At 46.2% G+C, this 25,814-nt stretch overlaps 1 protein-coding gene across 2 annotated transcripts in view; it reads left to right on the top strand.

The window, feature by feature from the left end:
* Nucleotides 1-25,814, top strand: part of LOC118214146 (collagen alpha-2(IV) chain-like) — a 59,470-nt gene that overhangs the window by 20,497 nt on the left and 13,159 nt on the right. The window contains exons 5-26 of one of the 2 annotated variants that reach the window (XM_035393783.1): nt 15,404-15,538; nt 15,632-15,676; nt 15,914-16,030; nt 16,384-16,452; nt 16,654-16,689; nt 16,920-16,973; nt 17,094-17,129; nt 17,596-17,637; nt 18,465-18,536; nt 18,877-18,921; nt 19,453-19,500; nt 19,624-19,659; nt 19,926-19,970; nt 20,349-20,400; nt 20,795-20,908; nt 20,995-21,141; nt 21,720-21,791; nt 22,152-22,303; nt 22,591-22,663; nt 23,251-23,357; nt 24,126-24,309; nt 25,453-25,497. In XM_035393783.1, coding sequence (XP_035249674.1) covers nt 15,404-15,538; nt 15,632-15,676; nt 15,914-16,030; nt 16,384-16,452; nt 16,654-16,689; nt 16,920-16,973; nt 17,094-17,129; nt 17,596-17,637; nt 18,465-18,536; nt 18,877-18,921; nt 19,453-19,500; nt 19,624-19,659; nt 19,926-19,970; nt 20,349-20,400; nt 20,795-20,908; nt 20,995-21,141; nt 21,720-21,791; nt 22,152-22,303; nt 22,591-22,663; nt 23,251-23,357; nt 24,126-24,309; nt 25,453-25,497 — 1,726 coding nt within the window. The remainder of the gene's footprint in view (nt 1-15,403; nt 15,539-15,631; nt 15,677-15,913; nt 16,031-16,383; nt 16,453-16,653; nt 16,690-16,919; nt 16,974-17,093; nt 17,130-17,595; nt 17,638-18,464; nt 18,537-18,876; nt 18,922-19,452; nt 19,501-19,623; nt 19,660-19,925; nt 19,971-20,348; nt 20,401-20,794; nt 20,909-20,994; nt 21,142-21,719; nt 21,792-22,151; nt 22,304-22,590; nt 22,664-23,250; nt 23,358-24,125; nt 24,310-25,452; nt 25,498-25,814) is intronic. The other variant, XM_035393784.1, reaches the window with a different exon arrangement.

Below are 25,814 nucleotides of genomic sequence, written 5' to 3'. Positions count from 1 at the left end.
TTTCTCTCGCTTGATTGGACGCAGCTGTGCTAAGCCTGATGGGAATTATTACCGTACATTAACGGCCGTTAGGTCTTGCATACGAAGCTGGACTTCCCAAATTATTTACACTCGCTCACTTTGTCTGCGTTTCGAGCTGCCGAATATGGTTGTGAGATAATTTAACATCTTATTTGGTCTGAGCTGTGACGTCTTTGTTTGTGTGCTTATAATCAAGCTCCTTTGCACAGAGCGGGCTTCATACATCTCAGCAGTTGACATTCCGAGCAACAATTTAGAAAATGTTTCTTTTTAAGAAATTGTGCTGGGAATTTTGATGACAGAACAGCCTGTAGATATACAAAACATTAGACTAAAATTATGCCATTTTGGAAAGGGAGAAGCTTGGCACGTCTGCCGCTTTTGTTCTGTTTCTCTTCGTCAGTCTCACTCACTCTCTCTCTCTGGCACTCTCGGGAGAGCAGATAAGAGGAAGAGTTTAAGAGGAGCTTTAACTGTCTCCCAAAAAAGGCATGTAGGTAGAGGAGAGACCCACCTCGCTCATAAGCCTTTGCTATGATGGAACACTTTGCATACACGTAAACTTCACAGATGCGTCGCTGCTGCTTGTCGCCAATGGCCGCCATCGTACCGAACGCCTCCTGCTTCTTTCCAGCAGCAGTGGGTGTGGTTCTGCGGTACTGCGGAATTATCCCTGCTCCTCTACAGTGTTAAATAATGTCATTCTTAGCCCTCAAAAACGGGACAGCGCTCTCGGTTCCGAAAAGGAGTAAGTTAAGAAAAAGCGACCCGCACCTGTTCTCGGCGAGCTGTCGGCTTACGGCGTTCCGTGCCGGCTCTCCAGAGGGAGGACCGCGGCGCCTCTGGCCGAACCGCGGTCGACGGGAGCCAGCCGATGTGAAATAGTAACTGGCGCGCGTTTCTGGCGAGCGTACGGGGGGTGGGGGGTATGGGGGGGGGGGGGGGGAGCACGCTGTGGAAGATCGCGCAGGCCAGGGGTTCCAAGCCACCTGTCGTTAGCTGCGAAAAAAACAAGTGTGTACATCTGATCCCGCTGCAACCATGACAACCGGCAACCGTCGCGCCATCAGCTGTTTTCGTTTTAACGGTGGACCGAGAAAAAGATAAACAAGAGAAAACTGACCCAAATCGGATTTGGCGCGGCACCAGCGAAGATGAGCTGCGGGGGAAAGCTGGTGAAGCTTCGCCTTTCCGCTCAGGAATGACGTTCTGTTTAATTTGGTGCCGTGGTAGATGGGATTCTGCTCACAGGGCGCCATGTGCATGTGTAAATGTGCGTTACCACTCACCAGTAAACTCTGTATGTTGCAGATGTAGTGTACACACAGTAGGGTACCTTACAGAACTGGGGGTTTTATTGCAAGCCAGTGAAGGGAAATTGTCAATTGTCTTTTGAACATGTAGGTCTTCTCTCTGTGTAACTGAGCGATAGATGGAGTTTTACTGCAATTTGCCATGACTTCTTCATCTTCTCCGGCTTTTCCCCCAAAACACTTGAATATAATATTTCTTCTGTTTCTCCCTTAAAAGGTACACACACACATACACATACATACACACACTCACACGCACACTCAAGCACACACCCATTTCCAGCTGCATGAGGCCTTGCCATGTGCTTGGCTCTTCAGAGGAGTTTAAAGACAAGAGTGTGGATAAGGGCCCCATTGTGCGTCAGACAGAGCCAGTATTGACTGACCACTGCATCTGCACTGCGTTCCTCTCTCACGCCAGCCAGACAGACGGCTGCAATTATACCAGGACAGGCGGAGATGAGCTGGCTAAAAAGGGTTCAATTTTCTGATCTCCTTCGCGGTGCCAGATTTTAGGACCGGGAGTCCGTTGAGATTAGGACGAGCTAGTGGTGCTCTTGTTGTGGGAGAAAGTGTCCCTCCCCCACCAAAGGGCGTTGTCCCGCAGGAAACTGGCGGAGTTTTTACGCCCCCCCCCCCCCCCTTCGTGGGACGCAGATGTTCACGTTAACGTGGGAACCCGCTGGAGGCGGGGTCCTGTTTTCTGAGAAGCAGGAATCCTGGATCCTGGTACCGCAGGGGTTCGCCTCAGGGTAATAAAACAGAAGCAGGAGCCCTTCACCCCCCAGCTAGCCCCACCCTTTTTGTTTATTCCATGCCAAAGCACGGTGATGAGCAGGTTGATGTGTGTATGAGTGTAGCCACAGGTACAGTGATCTAATACGCTCTGGGACTGTTAATGGGCAAAAGCCAGTCTGAGAGACTGCAGCCGCAACAGAAACACCTCATCCATCTTTCACTCTGATACCTGTGTGTTGTTGCTCCGGGGGAAGTGGGTGCCCTCTCTGAGCTGGAGGAGTCTTCCCAGTTCACCTCATCGGCACACCCCCTCTCCCCACTCCCCAGTGCCAGGAAGTACCTCTGCAGAAACACGCCCAGCACACGCCCTGCAACTCCCCCCTGTTTGGCTTAGCGATGTGCCAAGAGGGGGAAGTCAGGGAGGGCAATGATTCTCACAGCTTTTTCGCTTGTGGAAAAGAGCGGCCTCTCAGCCTCTTTCTGTTTACTCTCGTTGGGGGAAACGCTCTGTTAGTCTTGACTTCCACGGACAATACACTGTGTGGGAAAAAAAAAAAAGTCCCTGCAGGGGGAACGTGTTTTAGAGGCCGCTTGTTACTTCTCTCTGTAACCCGTCACTCCTCAAACACGGTGTCCCTACGCTAGAAAGACATGTTCCAGAATGTTCTAGAAAGTTCTAGGATTGTAAAACACGGGCCTGTTGGAGCCATTTGTAAAAACAAAAATTACTGAGTCTCCAGAACCTCAAAGATAATTTTATTTGGGGGGGGGGGGGGGGGGGGGGGGAATAAAGCATGGGCTTGTCTTTATTTAGCCTAGAGTGAGCCGTTTATATCGAGCGTTATCGTATAAAGGACTTTTTTGTTGGATTCTTTCTCTGGTAGGCAGAGACGCACAAGGGACGAGTTTATTTGAATCAAAGTCCCAGTGTTCAACAATGATTTCGTGATTATTATCCAGCTCATTCAAGTTCATCTCTTGGCGCATTTTTAAATCTCATTTGTCAAAAACTTGGCCGCGTGCCAATGCTGTCACTTAAGTAAAGAGCTGTGTGTGCGTTTCTGCCTGACACATTGCGTATCATGACACTGTAACTGCTGCGTAAATAATGTACCACCACATTGCTCTCCATTGTTACAAAGCTATTAATGTTGAGCAAGAACTAGTAGTTTAATGATAATACACTCCCTTTTCCTAATCTTTGCCTAACCCTAAATAATGTATTTTCATATAACGCTGAGAAATGTGGCTACCAGTTAATGCAGTAAATGAAATATAGCATTCTAACCAACATCCACATGTATTTGTGACGCATGGAGAATGTGGGATAATTAATGGGATTCATAAATTCATAACTTGGCTTTACTTCAGCTTTCTGGTTAGCATTTCTCATGTATAGTTTAATTTCTTGGAGGCTGAAGAGTTAATTGGGTGTGTGTTTGTTGCCAATAGAATTCTCCAGAAATAGTGTTTCGTATTTAGTTTCTTTTATTTCGGACTGGAGTATGGCCTGGAGTCCATGATGTAAAATTAAATGGGTAATAAAAATGTGTGGTTGGTCCAGAATTAGGTTCACCATCTGTTTCCAGGTGTTTCCAATTAGAATTCACTGCACTGAAATATAGCATTCTTTCACAGGTCAGATAGGAAGTACATTCCAAAGTCCAGAACAATTAATGTTTCTGTACAGAACAGCAGGGAAGATTGGAAAGCCGTTGGCAAAAGTCGGTCCATTATTCCATTGTTTGAGGCCGTTAGCCGCTGCAGTGTACTAGAATGTCAGGCCAAGATCATGGTCTAATAGCCCACTTTTGGTGGTCTACTGTGATAAGTTGTGTGACTGGTTTTCAGTGGTCTGAGAATGCCAGATAAATGGACGTGGGCTTTTGGGGCGTGAGAAATGGGCTTTAAGGGCATTTTGACCTAGTTAAATAAAATGTTTTTTTTTTTTTTGCAGGAAAATTCCATGCACTGTGGCACAGCTCAGTATGCATGGAACCCAATTGGTGGTTTTAACAGGTCCATCAAGACATTTTTCCCATGGAATTTTTGTAGCCTATTTTAAAACCGTTGTTTGAAATGCCCTAAAAATGTCAATGTTCTGCACCTTCTGAATCCAAGAGGGCAACATCAGACAAATTAGACTGATCTGAGGTTAACAAATTCATATGTGCAAAGCTAGGCTACTGGCAATAATTTTTTACATTAGCTTGTCTGCTAGCCAAAATGAAACAAAATCACCGTAGCACCTTGTTGAATTATTTGACTCAAAATGGCGAGAATGTAAAATTCAAATTGTGCCGTATAGTTCTAAAATTTATTGACAGAACAACTAGCATGTGTAATCATAGGAAGTCAAAACATCCTATCGTCATCAGCGCAGACATCTAGCACTCTCTGTCTCAACAGAAAGTGCATTATCTCACCTAATTTAAAAGCCGCGATCCCCGGCGTTCTCAGGTAATTGCAGAAAGGGTCTGCGGTACGATTGCCAAAGACGCGCTTCTCTGGGTTGCAGCATCGCCTGGGAAAACATACAGCGCGCGAGCCTTAGTGTCAGCGAAGGCATGACGTGGGAGCCTTAACGCCCAGATGATGTATAGCGTACGAGCGTTGGCGGAGGCTGTGATTGGTCCACCCCGCTGCAGCTGGTGCTGTTTTCACATGTGCAGGTCTCCAGGGTCAGGCTCTTCATGCCTGCTCCATGAGGCCATCAGCAGGTGCTCAGCAGCATCACCCCTGCTTTAGGCTGAATGCCCCAGTGCTCCGGGGCACCCCCCCACTCATCTGCCCTCCCCAAAAGAATGACTTTTTCTCCTGAGCCCATTCGTCCCATTTGTGGACACTTCGAGGCCGCAAGACGTTTCCAGGCTAGAGAGTCCATCAGTCACTGTTCAGAAAAATCTCGCTTTTTCTCAAGGTTAGCGCCTCTCTATCGAGGCAGACGACGTGTTTACGGCCCAAACCACGTCTGAAGGATGTTTGCCGTAAGATAAATACGAGGAGCTGGTATGTTTACGAGGATCGAATTCCCTCGAAATGAGCCAGGTGTTGACAAGAGGTTTGCGGCTGTTCCCTGTCTCTCTTCCCTGAATTTTCCTGATGGGTAAAACCCCATAATGAGTCATATATCAGGCTCTCTTAGGTAGTTTTTCCAGCTAAAGAACCATTCTTCCCAGCTAACGGTTTCCAAGAACTTCCATGTACAATAAGGATAAGGAAAATGTTTTCCATATGGTGACCCCCACAGCTGTCATCTCTGTAAGTACTTAACTAATAAGGGTCTGTGCCCTAGATATTTGTCCATAAATCCACTTTTGACATCGCTTCTTGCAGCTGCATAATTCAATTACCATTGCATTACATCAAATAATGTCAAGTTTATGTTTATTTTTGAGGTCAGTACCGTATAGGGAACCAGAAAAAAGCAACACTGACCTACTCCCTGGCGAGAGTCGTCCCTCGCTGACGTTGTTTAAAAGCACAAGCGGGGACTTTTATTTACACGGACCTTTGGGAGTCTGGTGCATCTTTGGAAAAGACGAGAGCCGTTTGTAGCCCACAGAGGAATTCTGGGTGTTGTTGTTTTTTGGGGCTCAAATCCAAGAAAAATGCACACATGGGTCTATGCAGAGACAGATGTGGGTAGCATTGCGACAGCTAATATGGGATAGGGGGTGGGAGGGGGAGGGTCAGTGGCAGCTGGACTGTTAGCGACATCACCATTTAGCCTCACATCGCATGCTTTGGTCAGAAGAGTGATGCCTATTGAAACAGGGTACTTTGCAAGCGAGTAGGTGACGTGTATAAGAGACAAAAGTTTCTGGAATCGAACAGCTAATAAACATCAGCGGTTGTGCAATGGTCTGTACATCTGTCCGTCCGTCCGAAGGAGATCAGCTGTGTAGTTCGCAGCGCTGTCCTGTCTGAGACTCATGAGTCTCATAAAAAAAGCTCCCAACTTCCTGTTTATTTTCTGGTTTGAGTGCTGGCAGGTGTAGCCCGTTGTTATTTACTGTATAAACAGAGACAAAGGCCTGGTTCTGTCTGTGAGTGTAAATAATGTGGAAAGCGAAGCTCATGCACGTGGGAAATGGCCATGCCATATTTCCGGACTTCTTTTCCCATCCCATCCTGGAACATTTGCGGAGTCCGGCAGCCCCTTGTTTATTTTGCGGGGGAGGGAGGTCTGTCCTCGCTGTAATTTGTGTCCCGTACCCTGGTGTACCGGTCGCCTCTCTTGGGACGCCTTTTTTTGGTTTACATTTCAGCTGTCGGTCCCACAGTTTCCTCGGTCAGGGTTGCAGCAGCTTCGATTGACTGTATTTTCACTGTTACACCCATTCCTAACACACCGCAATGTGACATAGCAAAAGACTCAAAAAAATTTAAATAACAAAAATAAAATAAAAAAATAGCTTCCTATTGTGTTGTCCTCACTGGTTTGGTGCGACAACAAACATGCAGTGTCCTTCAGCTCTATCTCATCGTTCGCTCTGTATCTATTTCAACAACATTTTGCTGTACACCGGCCTCCAAAGTACTGCCATTGGCCTACAAAACCATGTGCTCAGTATTGGCTGAGGTTCAGGATTTGTGTAAACTAGTTGCTCATAGTTATGTTAAGGTTTTGGGTTTGTGTAAATTTGTGGCTTATAGTTATGTTTTTTCTGCCTGAGAGAAGGCCTGGGTTCATTGCCAGTGTCCAGCTGATTGGGTGGCCAATGTTTTTTCTATAGCTGAATGTGTCCAGTGGGATTTAGGAGATGAATGTGTCCAGTGGGGTTGTGGAGCTGAAATTATGTTTAAAGAAAGTTTAGGATATTATTTCAGAGCTGGACAAAGAGCAGACAAGCGAAAGGCTCAAGTTGACGAGAATGGGGCAGTTTGTGCCTTGTAATATAATAATACGGTCTTGGGAGCTCTCATTAGGGGCTCAATACATTATTGGGATCAGACACTCTCATTCAGAGATAAAGCATTTCGCGTTTTTACGTAGAATCCATTTTATACAGCCGGGATATACATTGAAGTAATTCAGGTCATATCTGTTCCTTAACCATTACATTACACTACACCACACTACCGCCCATGTAGTCTGTCTAGGTCTATGGTGACTCCCCTCCTGTTACAAATCTCTGATGGGAAACAGACCCGGGTGCTGATGTGGGATGGAGCCTCTCTGTGGTTTCTCCAGTGTGGGGTTTGAAAGTGCGGTTTCTCGAACCCCCAGCCTGGATTAAGGCCTGGCGTGCGTTATCAGACCTGATGATTTATGCAGGCCGCGGTGTTTTTCTACGCAGTCGGTCGCTTGCGGTTGGTTCAGACAGGTCAATGAAATGCACTCACAGTAATGACATTACATTTCTTTAATTTAGCAGACATTCCCATCCGGAGTGACTTCCTTTTTTGTCATTTATACATGGTAAAACATGTGTATACTGCTTGAGTATATATATATATATATATATATACTCAAGCAGTGTCCTGCCATGGGAATAAATAAATTAAGTTTAGAGTGGCTCTGTTAAGAAAGTCACTGAATAATTTAAGTAGCTCTCTGAGAGACAGTAACTGACTGATTTAGATGACTGACTGACAGTAAAGCAGAAACTGACTGATTTAGCTTTCTGGCTGACAGTTCAACAGTAACTGACTGATTTATCTTACTGACTGATGGTAGGACAGTAACTGACTGATTTAGGTTTCTGTCCGACAGTTAGAGAGTACCTGACTGATTTAGGTTTCTGGCTGACAGTTAGACAGTAACTGATTGATTTAGATTACTGACTGACAGTAAGAGAATAACTGACTGACTTAGGCTTGTACACAATTGAAGCATAAATCCGTTTGTGTATGGCCTCCTGTGGCCAATGCTGGGACATCCTGTGCTACTTGATTTCATCATGTGAAATATTTGGCGTAATATTGTTTCCCATATTAAGTGCATTTTCCCAGCCCTCAGATGGGACGGGACTCGTGTTTCTCGCCGTGCAGATGAAACACGGAAAATCCATTTGTGGTCGCGCTCTGTCTCAAAACAACTTTTTTTGATTTGATGTCGAACTGGAATGGGTCCATTTCATTTGTTCTGCCAAGGCAGCTGCTTATAACGTTACGCTACCAAATTACACGCGTGGTCAACGTCCCTGCGAACACTGACACAGGATGCGAACCTGACTTTGAGACCCCAGGCCGATGAATGACTTTGTCAAAACCCTGATCTGATGTCAGGAGCTCAGCAAGCATTGACCGTCCCGTGAAAGCCAGAAGTGGACGTGAACCGTGAGCACCTGGACGTAGCGAGAACGTCCACGCGAACGCCAATCAGGGCGCAGATGTCCTGAAACCGGAAACCTCGACTGCGGTGCTTATAAGGCCATAAGTCTGTCTCCTGTGGTGATTGCTTTCCGTGTGAAATTCACTCTTGTGAGCCGCCTTGGCTAAAAGCGTTTGCCAGATGACCGAAAAGTGTAATCCTAAGTTGTGAAGTCCAGCGTCAGTGATCTCGCAAGCACTCAAACAGGGCAATTAGTACCTCCTCACGAGGTGAGTACTCCAATACCAGGGCAGTGTTTTCTGAGCACCTGAACACTGGCGTTAAGTGGTCCTGTCAACGCTGAGCACTGTGTTGGACAGTCACTGGATATTTTTCCCTGGGCAATTCCTCATTTCTATCCCTGGGTGGGGCACTTCCTGTGCAGTGAGAAATGGTCAGGCCACAGGAGTGTGTGAAGAGGGGAAGGGGGACCAGAGCCAGCTTGGTTCTTTCCATAACGATGTAGCGTCAGGGGGATGGGGGATTTAGGGGGGTGGGGGGGGGGGGGGGGTGGGCGTAGTGCAGCTGTCATAGTAACTCCGACACTGGTGTGAAAGTGGCTGGCCCAGCTCCGTCGGGGCATCCGCCCACTGAGGTTCTCACGTCTCCCCCCCGTGTCAGTCGTCTGCGATTCCAGACGGGGGCGTTCGGGAGAACTTTCCGGTCCGCCAGGGCCCAGGAGCGCCCTTAAATGGAACAGAGGAAACGTTATTGGTGGCCAGCAAAACTACCACTTGGAACGGCTCCCTGAAACAGGCGGAGTCAGGAGAAGAAGAAGCAGACGGCCCGGCCCGAGAGCAGCCCAGCGACGCACACATTACATTACAGGCATTTAGCAGACGCTCTTATCCAGAGCGACTTACACAACTTTTTACATAGCATATTACATTGTATCCATTTATACAGCTGGATATATACTGAAGCAATGCAGGTTAAGTACCTTGCTCAAGGGTACAATGGCAGTGTCCTTACCCGGGAATCGAACCTGCGACCTTTCGGTTACAAGCCCAGTTCCTTACCCACTGTGCTACACTTCGTCCGTACAAGAAACGCGTTCCTAGCTGGGCTTGAACCTCCGACCCTGTGTTCCCAAACCTGTAACCTTACCCACTAGGCCACAGGCGGGCTAGCACAGATACACACACGCGCAGAGTGGCGCTTCGGCGTGGAGCAAGATTCAGACCCGCTGTGTGTTTCCCCCCTTAAATGCACTCTGACAGTTTCCTGTCCTGGCCGCACCGCAACAGATGAAACCGTTATTCTAAACAGACAGGCGCTGAGACGTATGGTGACCTAAACCAGCGTTGTACATGATCTGTGGGTGGGGGGGTGGGGGGGTGGTGGGGGGGGAGGGAAGGCGATATCCCTCAATGAAAAATCGTATCGTTGTTTTTTCAGATGTCTGGGTGACGTACCGCAATATTTTGTGCTATAGAATGGTTAAAAGCAAGTTATTTGTGATGACATGATTAATTGACAAACGGTGCTTTCCTGGTTTCTTTTACTGTAAACTCATAAATTTGGCATCAGTTTTTCAGAAGTCCTTAGCTTGAATAACCAACATGAATGTATTTATTCACGATCAGGAACTGCTGGTATACGTTATTTCAAAGTTGTGGGTATAATCAATAGCTAATATTGATTCATTCTGTTCATTTTAACACAGAATGTTGTGAAAATTATTCATTTTTAAATTATTTATATTATTCATTGACACCATGAAAACTTGGTTACTGTGGAATTATTCAGTTGTCATACCACCACAAGCCCATGCTGTGCTTAGCAGCAAGTGACCATAAGTGACAAAAAATGCAATGGGGGAAATACTGTGCAGGTTTACCTCAGCTCAACTTCAATATAGTGATGAAATTTGTCACCGTTGTTGAAGTGTCATTACAGCTAATGAAGATTTTTCAAATCAAGCAACACTGGTTATCATGTTAGCCATGATAACCGTACCCAGAGTAGCTCTTCGGGAAAGTTTGAAGGACAGTTTCCACAATTTGCATGTTACGGCTGAAATTGTCCCAATGTTGATATATTATCACCATATTCCTTCCCTCTACTTGCCAGCCATTACCTCAACACACACACACACACACTCACAATCATAATCACAACCTCCCTTCTGAAATGGAGAAAGATAAGTGGTTCTGAAGGTTCAAAATCTGTTACATTCCTTTGGGTCTTTGGCACGCACTCACACACACGCGCACACACACACACACACACACACACACACACACGCACACGCACACGGACAGGTGACGGAGCTCAAGGCCTTTTCCCCACCTCCTAGAGATGCATCACACGTGACGGGCGTAAATGACCACCCTCGTCATGTGACGAAGCTGACCTGCGTACTTAATGTTAAACAGCGGGAGCCTCGTGCCGTGCGTGGCAAGCCTTCTTCCTCCCGCGCCGTCCGGCTCGCTGGGAGGCCCGCGACTTCGTAGCGAACGCGGGGATGGCGTCGCTCTCTCGCTCGCTCTTCTCGCTCCGGCGCGAGAATTCCAGGAAGGTGAAATAATGGCGTAGGAGTCGTGAGAAATGGGAAATTTGTGAACTTTGGGGAGTCGTATGGCGCAGGCTTGACCCAGGTCTCCCCCTCGAGAGAGAGAGAGGGGTCAGGAGAGGGGGGGGGGGGGGTTGAGGGGTAGAGAAGGGGAGAAAGGCGTTGGGCCCGCGGTCACGCTAACGACCTCGGGGAGCTCAGAAGGCTGTACCTGATTTAATAAAGAACATATGGGGTCGAAGGTCACAGGCGAGCACGTGATGGATCACCTCGTGAGATTTGCGCCCAACTCATCAAGAGGTTTGCAACAGCAAACCTTACCTGCGCACTTTTCGTTCTGTCTACCTGAGCCTTGACTCCTGGTTTCAGGAGTTTACCTGAGCTTAAAGGTCTGACTTCAGATCCGTCTAACCTGAGATCTGACGGTTCTGAGCCCTTTTCCCCTCAACTGGGAAATGGCTTACATTTTTACATTTTTTATTTTGATTTAAAAAGTCGAAATATCTAGATATAAGCCACATCTGCTAAAGCTATGCCCGGAGTTCAAAGGCAAATACATGGAAATACATTTCTCAGGGTTTTATGTTCACTGATCTTTTGCAATTTCCATAACTGAATATTGAAAAATGCATTTTGCAGACTACTGTCTCGGTACATCAGTGGTGTTGCATTGTGCTGGGTTTTTACTGTGTTTATTCTACATCTGAAAACTCCTCCGTGACTTTGCGGTTGACTGAATAGAAGACTTTCCGCTGCTGTGTGTCCAATTTGGGTTCTGATTCAGCCACTACCAGGAGTCCATAAATTGTATTACCCGGCTCAGGATAAAGGAGTAGAAATACGATACAAACTGTGGTTACACTGCAGAACTGCCCCTACCTGCATTTTCCCCCGGGGTTGTCTGGAGCAGGGTAACTTCAGCAGTACCCTGAAACTAAGTGCTATGAGAGCTGTGCATGGTAAAAGGCCTGGAGGGTGATTTTGTTAATGTTGGATATTCATTTAAAGCAAGAAGCCATGTGGCATTTTGCTGACAGGTGTAATGAATGGGACTTCCCTTTGCGCCAGTTCGAGGGAGTTCTGCTAGGCTTTAGGTTTAGCGAAAGGTGCCCCCACAGACACTGTGAGAGTTGCCACCCCCCCCCCCCCCCCTCGTATTATGAGAGTAGTCCAGTCACATCCTTCTGCGGTCACTTTGGAAAGGTAAACACTCTGCTAGGTAATGCTTTGGACATTGACTAGTGTTTATTTACTGGGTATTCTTTGTAGTAGTGGTGAAGTTCTGAACTTGAATGCGAGCTTGAAGCCGTTCGATGCTAATCCAAGTTGACCACTTTGAGCGCTAGAGAGAAAGCCCACTGCTGAACTCTGATGTGAAATACATAATGTTTGAACTGGAATGAGATCATGCCCAGTCTGTATTGGGATCCCTTTAGTGGGTCAGTGTTTATCATGGGTTTTCTGACTGAGACCAGTATTGGGTAAGGTTCGGATAGCTGTTATGGGTTCCGGCCTACCGATGCGTGCTGATTATTCATGTTGGCCCAGGGTTTTGGAAACGCTGGACGCAGTAAAACCCGCCCCAAGTCCCCCCCCCCCCCCCCCCCCCCCCATGCTCGGTAGAGCCGTACCTCTCACAAATCCCCAGGAGGCGGCAGGGCTGTTTGAGGTGCGCAGGAGAGGGATTCACGCTGTCTAAGACGCAGCACATGTTTCCGAGGCTCGCATTCTTCTTTCTGGCAGATGTTTTGTTTATTTCTCGCCCTCACGGATACGGGGCCCTTGACAAAACTGTCCGTCCTGTCTTTCCTTTTCCCGCAGTTTCCAGTTGCGGTCCTGTTAAAAATCAGCCTTGGAGCATGAAGTGGCTAATCAGTGTTTCATTCTTACTTTACTTTTGGAAATGTGAATTTTTTTTTGTTTTAAAGTAGTGATGGAGCACTTACTGAGGCTCGGCTGAAAGTAGGTCAGCACCGTGACTGTGCCGAGCACAGGTTTATTTCCTGCTGGACGTCTTCAGAAAGGCTGACACGCCCCCGCCCCCCCTTACTGCCCCCCACCCCCCATCCCCGAGGAACCCTCGGCCTTGGATGCCTGCCCCTTGCTAATGCGCAAACAAGACGGGTTTTGGGGGGGGGAGCGGTGAGCACTTGGCACGGTTCACCAGTGAGGCCTGGGAAATGGGCTGGTGGACGTGGAGGTGGGATTAGCGTCGGCTAGCGCCGCCTCCTTGGAAACGTTCTCCGTTGTGCTTTCTGAGGAATCCCTGAGAATCCCTCGGCTTTGCTGGTTGAGCCCCCCAGTGCCCACTTGTCATCTTCTCCTTGAGCATGATGTACTGTCCCTGCGCAGCTGTTCGTCTATTTCATTTAGAGAGAAAAGAAAGCAAGAGAAAACAAGCAAACCAACCCCCCCACCCCCTCCCTCTCCCATCACCTCATAATATCATGACCCGTGGCCTTCTTGCCTTCCCTCTCCCTGACTGCCTGATCTGACCTGCTGAGAATTTATCAGGTGCTGCCATTATCTCTGTGATTGGTTCAGATCAGTCACAAGATGGCACCCAGTTTGATGATGGCTCTGCCCACTGAGGTGCTAATGAAGCTTTGCTCTCCCGGTGACAGCAGTGATTGTCTTGGGCTCTGAAAATGACACCCGGCTCAAACATCTCCCAGGTGTGGCTGTGACTTTAAACACAATCCCCCAGGCTTCCATGGTTACCAACAGTATGACATCACGACCCCCTTGGGCGAGATAAGATGCTCGCTTCATTTGACGCACAAAGGCATTCATATCTTTACCTTCATCTCCTGAACATAAAGGCGTCATTCATACAGGGGGAGTGGCTTAAACCGACAGCCTGTGTTTATAGTAAAATCAGGATCCCCTGAAAACTGCTACGCATGAAAACCAAAGCAGATCACCTCTCCGATTGTGCAGGGATCAGTGCACCCTGTGAAATTATACACGGCCGTCAAACAGAGGGCCTCCTTTCCCTTCCCGAGTTGGCCCCATACTTTGGGAGGGGAATCTGGGGAGCAGTGCATTATGGGGGAATCCCGCTTGAGACCGCGTGCTCAGACGCAAGGGACAGAGCTCTGATTGGAGAACATGAACACCAACAATCTCACCTCAGTTTCTCAACATTCCTGTACCAGGAAAAAAAAAATTAACATAAATTGATTTTTCTAGTTTTCATTGACTCCAGGTTGCCCTTGTGTGTGAGTGAATGGTGTGTGTGCCCTGCGAAAGATTGGCGACTTATCCAGGGTGTATTCCAGACTCCAAATCCATACTGGGATAGGCTCCAGCACCTTCCACGACCCTGACCAGGAATAAGCGGGTATAGATAATGGATGGATGGATAGTTTTAATTGACTGCCTCAGGATTGAATTACATTTGAAGACCTAATATTCCTAACATAATTTATGATTCTTACCATTCAGATTTTTACCCATGTTTATTTACATCAAGTCTGGGAAAGCAGGTGAGGTAGTACAGCGCCACGATGAGAGACCAGTCTGGGAATGTGGTTTCATAAATTGAAAGAAAAGGGACAAGGCTCCCTCTAGTGGTGATTGGTAAATATAAGCCAGAGTCTCAACATGTTTCTCTCCGGAAATTTACAGTACTGTGGTGAATGAACAGTGGACGATGTTCATTATTGAACATGTTTATAAGCATTACAAGTAGTCATTTTCTGTAATAAATGCATGTATATGTAAATCTGCAGTGTGATGTTTCAGGAAAGGCACAGGAAATATTTAAAAAGTATACTGAAGTGTCCCCCGGTAAGAATGAGACTGAGAATGCCTACAGTCAGTTTGTAGTACTCACAAATTCCACTGGGTGGCGCTTCTTACATTTCAAACGAGGAATCTAATTTTTCTGGCCAGGCACACACTACATTATAAATTTTCGTATTACCCTCATGTCCACGATCTTGCTTATGCATAATAAATGTGTCAGTGGAGCTGCATAGACCAGACACACATGCCTTTGTAGATAAATCAAATCTACATGTGTGCATGTGCTTAAGGTTTAGTTCCCATGCACTTAACTATCCTCTGGTGGACCATTTGTGGGCCATTCATCAACAAATTAATGTGCTCATGGTGAAATGCTTGCATTGCGCAGGAAGATTAGAAGAGAATGAGGTGTATTTATGTCAGAGTTGAATACTGCGCTCATGCAATTGCTTGTACCAACGTCGCATCATACTGTGTGATGATTAGGCAACAACTGATGAGTTAATAATGCCATCACATATGCATTTGGAAACAATACTGGTCCCAGGCCCTAATGTTTATCTACCACTATTTGCAAGACCCTGCTTCTTGGTTTATTAACTGCATTGTAGTTAAAGATAACTGTAGTTAGCTAAGTGAGGGTCATGCTGTAGTAGAGATGTCCAGAGGGGTCTGTCCCATGGAAGTCGCCTGCCTGCCTGTCTGTCTGTCTGTCTAACATGTCTGTGCGTCCCGCCTGCGTTTCAGGGCCAGCCCGGGCCGCTCGGGCCCCAGGGTCCCCGGGGCCCCCCGGGGCGCCCGGGTGAGGTGGGGGTTCACGGCCCCAAAGGAGAGAAGGGGGACTCGGGGCAGGGTGGCATCACTGGACCCAAAGGCGCGGTGGTGAGTAGCAGCCAGATTACTGTCCATGTACCTGTTACAGGTGTGATGCCAACAAGGGATGATGACCTCACCTGTTCCTCCTTCACCCCACAGGGATTGACTGGCGTTCCTGGGTTCGCTGGAGCAGACGGAATTCCTGTAAGTAGGACCGTACGCAGTCGGCAGTCAGCCAAAGGCCACTACCGTTCACACTCATGGGACGCTGTTCACTGAAACATGGCATTATGTTAATATGATTTTTATTTCAGGATGAGGTATTTTGGCGGTATTGTTACGTCACTTGGTGATTTGCACTTGATGTGTCATAATAGCCGAGCGGCGTGCCGTCTGACGGTCACGGCGGTTCGATGACCCCGTTTGGTCTCGTCACCTCAGGGCCACCCTGGACAAGCGGGCTCTCGTGGAAAACCGGGCGCCGACGGCTGCAACGGAACTCAGGGAGAGTCGGGGTTGCCAGGGCAACCAGGTGGTCTGGGCCGTCCAGGTGACCCGGTAAGTAGAATTTAAAGTTGAATGGCGATTGGGCACGGTGTGTAATGGTGAATGTTCACAGTGTGTGATGGTGAATGTAGACAGTGTGTAAAGGTGAATGTAGACAGTGTGTAAAGGTGAATGTACACAGTGTGTGATGGTGAATGTTCATAGTGTGCAATGGTGAATGTAGACAGTGTGTAAAGGTGAATGTACACAGTGTGTACTGGTCAATGTATACAGTGTGCAATGGTGAATATAGGTAGTGTGTAATGGTGAATGTACACAGTGTGTGATGGTGAATGTTCACAGTGTGTGATGGTGAATGTACACGGTGTGTGATGGTGAATGGTTCTTTCCTGTCCCTTACACAGGGGCAGCATGGGAGAAAGGGACAGAAGGGGGAATCCCTGGAGGTCAGAGTGTTCATGGAGAAATTTCGGGTAAGCGGGCTGGACCCCGGGGGAAGGCCGAGATTTGCACCAGTCCTTTACATTGGTCGTTATGGTATAGGACAGACTCCAGCACTACTCTCTGAAAGCTTGTGAGAGGTGAGAGGTGATTGGTCAGTAACACAGAGAGGTGAGAGGTAATTGGTGAATAACACAAAAAGATAATGAGTGATTGGCTCTTGTCTTTTTCAGGGGGATCCAGGTGACTCTGGCTTGCCGGGATTACCTGTGAGTTCCTCTTTTTCCTTCATTGTCTGTTTATTTTGTCCACGTATCTGTAGTACCTAATATACCTAATGTCTCTCTCACTCCTTGCCCCTCTCTCTCTCTCTCTTTATCTCTCTCACTTCCTCTCTCTTTCTCTCTCACTCCCTCCCTCTCTCTCTCTCACTCCCTCCCTCCATCTCTCTCTCTCTCTCTCTCCCTCCCTCTGTCTCTCTGCCCCTCCGGCCACCCAGGGGCCTGTCGGTCTCCCAGGTTTGATGGGCTTTAGAGGCTATCCTGGGCCACAGGTAAGTGTCATCGAAACACCCCACCCCCCCTACCCTCACTACTCAATCCTCCGAGCATCACGTTTTCCACCTTCCTGTTTTCTCTTTAATATAACTGATGTATCTTCTTTCATCCGTAAGGGCCCCCCTGGATATCCAGGCCCACCTGGACAAAAGGTAAGACATCAGCACTCAGGCCTGTGGCTCAACATGTCCAATAAGCATCACCTCACTTTTCCTGCTTACGTCATTTCAGTTTGAAACATACTGGCAATTTCAATAGGCTGTTACTGTCCTCTTGGTAAGAACTAGTGTCTGGTGCATAAAAACTGTATTGAGAGTTGCATTATTGCGATTATTTTTTATGAATTTGTGAATTTCAAACCTGTGACACTTGTTAACATGCTAGCACACCAGTGTGTCTGTGGGTATTCCTGTAGGCATTTTGGGAAATAGCTCTGAGATCACTTCAACAAGCACTAGATATATAGGTGGCAATATCTTTGGTGGCTTGTTCCTCAAGGACCAGAAAGTGATTCAGATCTAGCTCATCTGTGAAAATGGCTTTCGCCTTATTCGTTTTCGTCTGTTCCAGTTGACATGCAAGTGCAAATAATTAAAAGAATAAAATTTCACTCCTCAGGGTGCCATGACTGTCGTAATAAAGGGAGTCAAAGGAGAGCTGGTAAGCTACTGTCTAATCTCCGAACCCTACTTTTACAATCATGTTCTAACCTCCAGAACCCTACTTTTACAACCATGTTCTAACCTCCATATCCCTACTTTTACAATCATGTTCTAACCTCCATATCCCTACATTTACAATCATGTTCTAACCTCCAGAACCTGACTTTACAATCATGTTCTAATCTACAGAACCCTACTTTTACAACCATGTTCTAACCTCCATATCCCTACTTTTACAACCATGTTCTAACCTCTATATCCCTACTTTTACAATCATGTTCTGATCATCAGAGCTCCCCTTTAGTAATCATATTCTAATCTTCAGAACCCTGCTTTTACAATCATGTGCTAGTCTCCATAACCCTGCTTTAGCAATCATGTTCTGACCTTATGAACTGTACTTTAACAATTATGTTATAATCTCCAAAACCATACTTTAACAATCATGTTCTGATCCTATGAACTGTACTTTACCAATCATGTTCTAATCTTCAGAACACTACTTTAGCAATCATGTTCTAATCTTTTGAACTCTACTGAACTCTGCCAACAAATATAACTCTTTCTGGATTAAATTCTTTTGAACAATATATGAATTATGTAAATTAAGTGGAATGAGACATTAGTAAAAAGTTCCAGTGCTCTTGTGCTGTACTTTTGCCCAATCAAATTGCTCAACTGGAAGAAACTGTATATAATGCACTTTAATGGTGACATTGTTCTGACCTCTTGTAATCCATTTTAGCAATCACATAATTCTAATTTCTTGTGATCCACTTTTGCGATCATTGTTCTGCCTAACTGTTGTTCTCTCTCTCGCCACAGGGGGAGGCTGGTGAGCCTGGGCCCCCGGGGAACGACACCTACCCCCACACATCCGTGACAACAGGACTTCCTGTGAGTCCAGTTCTGGTCTTCACCCACAATCATTGAATGAAATTTAAGGTTAATGGTGCAGTATACACCTTTTTTTTTTAGAGCTCTTTTGTTCTGCAACTTACGTACTGCACCTTTAACTATGTAAACGTAGTTCACTTAGAGGATTTTTTTATTTATTAAAAAAGCATTTTAAAAACCCCAGAACGTGAACTATCCCTTTAATGCTCACTGCTGGCAAAAAATGTATTCTTTTTCATAGTATCATTGGAAAAAGAAGACCTTTTAGGGAAATTTTCTTTGGCAGATGCTTTTGCTGATATGTTTCTATCTTCTATCTTATATCTTCTTTTCTTGACAGGGCAGGAAAGGAGAAAAGGGTTTAAAGGGTGAAACTGGAGATTTGGTGAGTGAGCACGTGTCCTGTGCCAGAGTCATACGCCTTCCTGAGCATGTTTAAAATAGCAGCACATTAATGGAGGAGGCCTTGTGGGTGTGAGTTCATTGTTTTTCTTCTGTGCTCACTGCAGAATTATCCTTTCCATTTAACAGTAGTTTTTTTTTTTGGATGTTGTGCATTGCATGTGAGTTTCCCCTGATTATGTTAAATGAGTTTCAACAAGCAATGGCAGTGCAGCCTTTGAGCATATGGTAATATAAGACAGTAATGTGGAATGTGGAACAGTAACATAACACAGTAATGTTGCGTGTACGTTAATGTGATGTGAAAATGTTGCGTATATTTTGATGTAACGCAGTAATGTTGAGTATACGGTAATCTAATATGCTGAGTTTATGGTATTGTGTTTGGGTAATCTGCGTGCCCTTGTCTCTCCCCTGTTTGTGCTACTTTCTGCTGGCCTTGTGTCACAGTATGCGGAGTCATGCGGCTGCTTCAGTTCTGCTTCGACTTTCTTGTGTTTTTGTGTCATTTCAGGCCGATAACAAGGGGGAGGATGGGGTTATGGGGTTTCCCGGGCCGCGGGTAAGCATGTAATGGTTTTTCCATTTACCTGTTGCTTGTTTGTAATATACATTCATGGTCTCTTCTTTGTCCTAATTATTTTCCCAAACCGTCATATTGAATATTGACACTGTTGCATTTCAGGGAACCTCAGGTCTGGACGGGGAACCGGGAGGGAAGGTATGTCTGACCTCAGCACCTACCTGTTTCTGAAGTGGTCGGTTTTGCACAATGGATGCTGTGCACCCGTCAATTTCATCAAACCATTTCCTCTTTCGATTTGGAGCCGAGCTTTGATTGTCCTGGGTGTGTGTTTGCCGTGGTGACCTGTGATTCTGGTTGGTCAGGTTGCATGGTGTGCTGCTCTGTGCTACTGTATAGAGATTCTTGGTGAACAGTCTGCTATAAGGCTGTTCTGCTGTTCAGCACTGTGTGTATCTTTTCAGGGCGATATCGGTGAACCAGGACCACAAGGAAGAGACGGACCCAAGGTTTCATTTTCTTGTCATTTGTGTTAATGCACAGACTTCACAGTAAGACTCACACAAACAAGTTTCATTTTATTAAATGCTCAATGAACCTGCTAGCTGCTGAGGCGGAGATGTGGAAGCAGGTGATGGTTAATGAGAAGACAGCGGGTGAACACATAAGGGAACCATTCATATTCATGTGCTGGCCAGGCTCTTTTATGTTTTCTTCTTGGAGATCTGCGTCAGTCTTGTGTATGTCTTGTGGTTTTTTTCTGAATTTTATCATACAAATGTTGACCGCTATTAGGTTACTGGAGCCATTCCTGTCCAAACACCAGTGAACAAGTGGTTGTGTGCGTGTGTGTGTGTGTGTGTGTGTGTGTGCATGTGCGTTTTCAGGGTGAGATAGGAGAACCAGGAGAAGTGATATATTATGGAGGCAGACATGGAGGTATGTTACATTAATCAAGAAATTAATTGATCAAACAAACTATGCATGGATTGATGTTAACAAATGAAGGAAATATTAATATTTCAGTACAGACCACTCTGCCTTAACTTCTTGAAGAGTCCTTTTTTTTTTAAGAATATTTAGAAAAAATTTCAAATAAAATGTTTTTGAGTCAGTTGTTCTAGATCTCCTTTGCTTTCAGTTGCCAGTAGTGATTGTTACATCAGTGTTAGAATGTTCAGTTCTAATCACATTTTAGTAATCTTACACCTTTAAAAAAAAGGTTTTAATAGCCGCCATCACTTAAGAAGCAGAGCTGGTCAGGTGTGAATGGTGAAATCTGAACCTGTGGATTGTTGTGGATTATTAATGTGGACTGTGCTTGAATTCCCAGAGGGACCACCTGGACCGGCCGGCCAGCCCGGCCGCAAGGGAGAGAGGGGTGAGCAGGGTGACAAGGGTCTTCCAGGACCCCCTGGACTTCCAGCAATCTCCTCTGGTCAGGCAGGTGAGAGACTCATTGGGGGGGACTCCGTATTGAGTGTATCCGGACGGTGACCTAACATTTCAGGTGTAATGGCCTTCCATCCACAGTGGTCAACATCAGCCCATTTGGGCCGAAGGGGGAGAAGGGGCTGAAGGGTCTGCAGGGCGAACCGGGGCCCCCCGCTCAGCACCCTGGACGGCCTGGTTTTGATGGGTTTCCAGGCACCCCAGGGCCGCCCGGGCCCAAAGGATCGTGTGAGTGAAAGAAGAGATGACAGTTATGTTACATTAAAGAGAGGCTACAGTTATAACCTAAGTGAACAGATGTTACAGTTATGACCTTTGTGAATAGTGGCTACGGTTATAACCTAAGTGACTAGATGTTACAGTTATGACCTTTGTGAATAGTGGCTACAGTTATAACTTGGATAAATAGTGGCTTCTATTGTGACCTTTGTGAATAGAGCCTACAGTTATAACTTGGATAAATAGTGGCTACTGTTGTGACCTTTTTGAGTAGAGGCTACAGTTATAACCTGGATAAATAGTGGCTACTGTTGTGACCTTTGTGCGTAGAGGCTACAGTTATAACCTGGATAAATAGTGGCTACTGTTGTGACCTTTGTGAGTAGAGGCTACAGTTATAACCTGGATAGATATAGGCTACGTAACCTGGGTAAAGAGATGCTACAGTTATGACCTGAATGAACAGAGACTATAGGTATGACCTGGATAGATAGAGGCTACAGTTATGACCACTGATAAATCCCATAATGAAGGGGGTTTAAGTCATCTCTGCTTTGTTTTTGTTCTTGTTTTGTTTTATTTTACAGGGACGTATGCATTTCAGGGTCCTGAGGGTGAAAGAGGGCTGCCAGGCCCTGCTGGGCGGCCGGGACTCAAAGGTAAGACTGAAGTCCCGTCCCTCACGCGCACCTGTAGAATTTACTAATGACGCGCACTAGTAAGATCATAACACAGTAGAATTTACTAATAGCTGTGAATTTCCGAGCATGAGTGCAACTGATTGACTGTAGTCTGATAAAACATGGATGTGTGGCATCGTTGCTGAAGAGCTGGCTGTATTCCAAAGTCGCCTGAAGACTCACCTCTTCAGATTGCGCCATGGCTCCCCTGAACCTCCTTTAGATAACCTTTCTTTTTCTCTTTCTTTCTTTGGGTTTCCCATTGAACAGTTGGTTGTGGTCGTGGAAAAGATTCAAGGTTACCTGTCTCCGTGTGCCTGTGTGTGTGTGTTTTTTTAGGCGATGCAGGACTGTGTGAGTGCAGCATCAGCGACTCTCCCCCTGGGCCTCCGGGTCCGGCGGGCGCACAGGGCCGCCCCGGCATGACGGGCGAGTGGGGGCAGCAGGGAGACCAGGGCCTCCCTGGACGCAAGGGGATACCTGGGTTACCCGTAAGACACTTGAGCTTTCATTTGTGATCAGATTTTTTTTTTGGGAAATTTCCTTGCTCTCAGCAGTAACATGAGTGTAGATGATTATTATTAAGTGCCATGGATTATTATGTGGATGATTGACGGCTGTTAAAACGTGGATTAGTTTCTCTGCAAACGCTTCTGAGTGCTGCTGGTGGGCGGGGCCTCTGATTGGTAGACATCATGCGCTTTTGACAGCCCGAATCTGTGAAATCTGTTCTGACATACACCCCCCACCCCACCACCACTGCCCCCTCTGTTTACAGGGTTTTCCAGGGGTAAAGGGCGCTCCCGGTCCCAAAGGGAGAAAAGGAGACACCTGGGTGATCACTGAGAAAGGTTGGGTATTTAGTTTCTGCTTTCTGTCATTTACTGTCATTCTTATGCCCAGAATAACAAATTAGGAGTTGGATGGTGTTTACCAGGGTTGCCAACTGTCAAACTTTTGGTGAGAGACACACTTTCAGGCTCTGTCTCACTCTCTAGCGCTACCCAAACACCCAGTCTTGTGCCAAATAAAAAGGCCAAGTAAAAACAAAGCCACTCTCTAATTACCCAAATTATCTATCAGCTTGTAGGACAAAGTCCATTTTTTCAGCATGGCGAACTGAGATTGGTTTATAAATATTGCAGAGTCTGATTAGCTAACTATCTCTTCCCCCCCCCCCCCCCCCCTCCCCCCGCAGTCCATGATCGGAATGTATTCCCTTTCCTCTTGTCCACAAAATCTTACTCCAGGCAGCTGAAAAAAGTTGGCAACCCTGCTGTTCACAGACTGCAAGTTATGGAACATCACATCTGGCTGAGACCACCAGTATGATAGCTAAATGTGTGTTTTTGTGTGTGCGTGTGTGCGTGTGTGTGTCTGTTTCTGTGTTTGTGTGTATCTGTGTGTGTGTGTCTGTGTCTGTTTCTGTACTCTGCAGGACAATCTGGAGACCCAGGAGACCCTGGACTAGATGGAGGCATGGGTGACAGAGGCCGGCCTGGGTTTTCGGGACGTCCAGGGGCCCCTGGACTGCGTGGCCCCCAGGTCAGTTACCGCTCCTCCCCCTGGCCCTTCTCTCAAGTCAACGTTCATCCAACACTTTCAGCTTTGAGCATAGTTTAACAGTCATTTCACAGGGCTTCGGTGTTGTATATAGCAGAAGCAGAAGACCACGCAGAAAATTGTGCTTGTTCCTCTGTCAGTTAGCTGAATAACATTAAACTATTCTATGAAAAGTGTGATAATGATGACCTGTGACTGTGAGGTATTCATATAGCTGTGTGAATGGCTATAGCGATAAACTGTACCGATAACTATGAATTGCAACTATCGCAATTCATTAAAATTGTAATGTGTGAACAATAAATATAACAGTGATCATAATGACAAGTGATACATAATTTGCTAGCTTCACCAGAGAATATTTTACCATTGTACTCACCTGTCAATCAACCTACTGTAGCTCCTCTTCGGTACAGACAGTGCATTGCCGCGATTGGTCAGACATAGTTTATTGTTGGAGATGCGTTCTTAAAGTCTCTGCGAGAGTGATCTGAACGATTTATATTGTTTGTGCATTTACGATATCATCCTTGATATTTTTCGTTCATTTTTTATGTTGGTCATCAAAGTGTAGACACTTTAGTTCATTTGAATTGGAATGATGCTTGCAGCTGTTTTATGTTTTCATTGTCATACCTGTTATTGTTATATATTATTATTATTTTTTCAGTTATTCCATCACGGGGCCAGTGCCAGTGTGTGTGTGGAGCAGCATTTGTGAGGCTGGATGTGCGTGTCTGTTTTTTTTAGGGGGAAGGGCCGGTGGGCGCTCCAGGGGAGAAGGGGTTCCCCGGGGCACCGGGCTTGCCTGGGAAGACGGGCCTGGCGGGAGACCCGGGCCGGGTGATGAGTGCAGAGAGGGGGCGCCGTGGTCTCCCTGGCGATCCCGGGTTCGATGGTTCGGTTGGCGTCCCTGGACCCCCTGGGGCACCAGGTAAGTCACTCTCGCTGCACCTCACTTTGATCAGGCCTCCATCCCCGTGTTTCCACTAAACTTGGGGATGAGGTTTTGGGTAGTGATGGGTAGGCTTTGAGAAACCCCAAATTTAGAACTGTTTAGTGCTTAGAACCGATGATGGAATTTTTATGTGGAGAGCAAAGCCTTTTTGATTGGTTTATACGGGTCAGTTGCAGACTGTGTCATGTATGTGCACCTTCAGCCACTGAAGACTCAACTTCGTCACACGACACTTTCAAAAAGTGTCGCTTGACAAAAGTGTAGATGTACCACAACATTTTCCATTTATGCTTTGGCAAAGGCCTGTGGGAAGGGGCCCGTTGTCTCCTGGCCATTTTTTTTACATTTGTAATGATGTGGAGAAAAAAAAAAACACATCCATGACAACGAATGGCTGTCCAATCACACTGCGTGACAAAGTCTGAAGGTGTTCCTCACATAATACTACGTGTACGAGAAAAAGTGTTGAGCTACGGTTTCTTCGGTTGAAAGTACGTAATTTTTGTCAAGCAAGACTGTGTCCTGCGACAAAGTTTAAATGAGCCTTTATGGTCCCATTGCTAGTTCTGCTGAGGAGAACTCCTGGTTAGTCATGATGAATTCTGTTCCATCATGAATTCTGTTTTCAATGTAAAAGCATTTTCCTGTACATATTAAAGCCTAGCAGTGTTCTTAACTGGGTACTAGGTAGATGTGTAATGACCATGTACTGAATAGAGTAATAATGACTGTGCTGAGTGGTTTAGCTCTTTAGAACATTGTTTTGCCTCCGTACATCAGTGCCACAAGCCATTTGCCTCCTTATAATGTTTTAATGCTCTACCCCGATAATGCTGACTGTCCCTGTATGTGCTAACATGCTAATGACATGAATGCCCTACCCTCGCTCTCTCTCTCTTCTCTCTTTCTCTCTTGTGCACTCTTGCTTTCTTCCCATATGGTTCTCTCTCTCTATATCTATCTCTATCCCTTGTTCCCCCTCTCTTTCTCTCTTGTGTACTTATCGTTTTTATGACTCTCTCTCACTCTCTACTGCTGTCTCATCCCATATGGCTCTCTCTCTCCCCATATGGTTCTCTCTCTCTCTCTCTCTCTCTCCCTCTCTGGTGACACTGAAAGGAGGCTGTGTTCTGGAAGGTTCTGGAGAGCAGACAGATGCTGAAGGTAGCTGGAACGTAGTGAGATGCGAGCTTAGTGTTCACAGCAGCTGTCTGAGAGTGGCCAAGCTCTCATCTCTCCACCTTGCTGTAGCTCCAGTGATCTTGCATGCATATATAATCTTTATATTAAATCAGTCAATTTGAAGATAAAACCTTGTGATGTACTGTTAATGTTTTTTATCTCCAGTTTACGTAACTAGTCACACATTCTTGAGTAAATTTAACACTAGGCACTGTTTTCCATTTCTGTCACATGGATTCAGATCACCCAACTAACAAAATAACTTGTGACCAGAGGTGGAAAATCCCATCAACTGGATT

The sequence above is a fragment of the Anguilla anguilla genome, chromosome 15, assembly GCF_013347855.1.
Source record: "Anguilla anguilla isolate fAngAng1 chromosome 15, fAngAng1.pri, whole genome shotgun sequence".
In the NCBI taxonomy this organism is placed as follows: Eukaryota; Metazoa; Chordata; class Actinopteri; order Anguilliformes; family Anguillidae; genus Anguilla; species Anguilla anguilla.
This window is presented reverse-complemented; position numbering and strand designations above follow the sequence as displayed.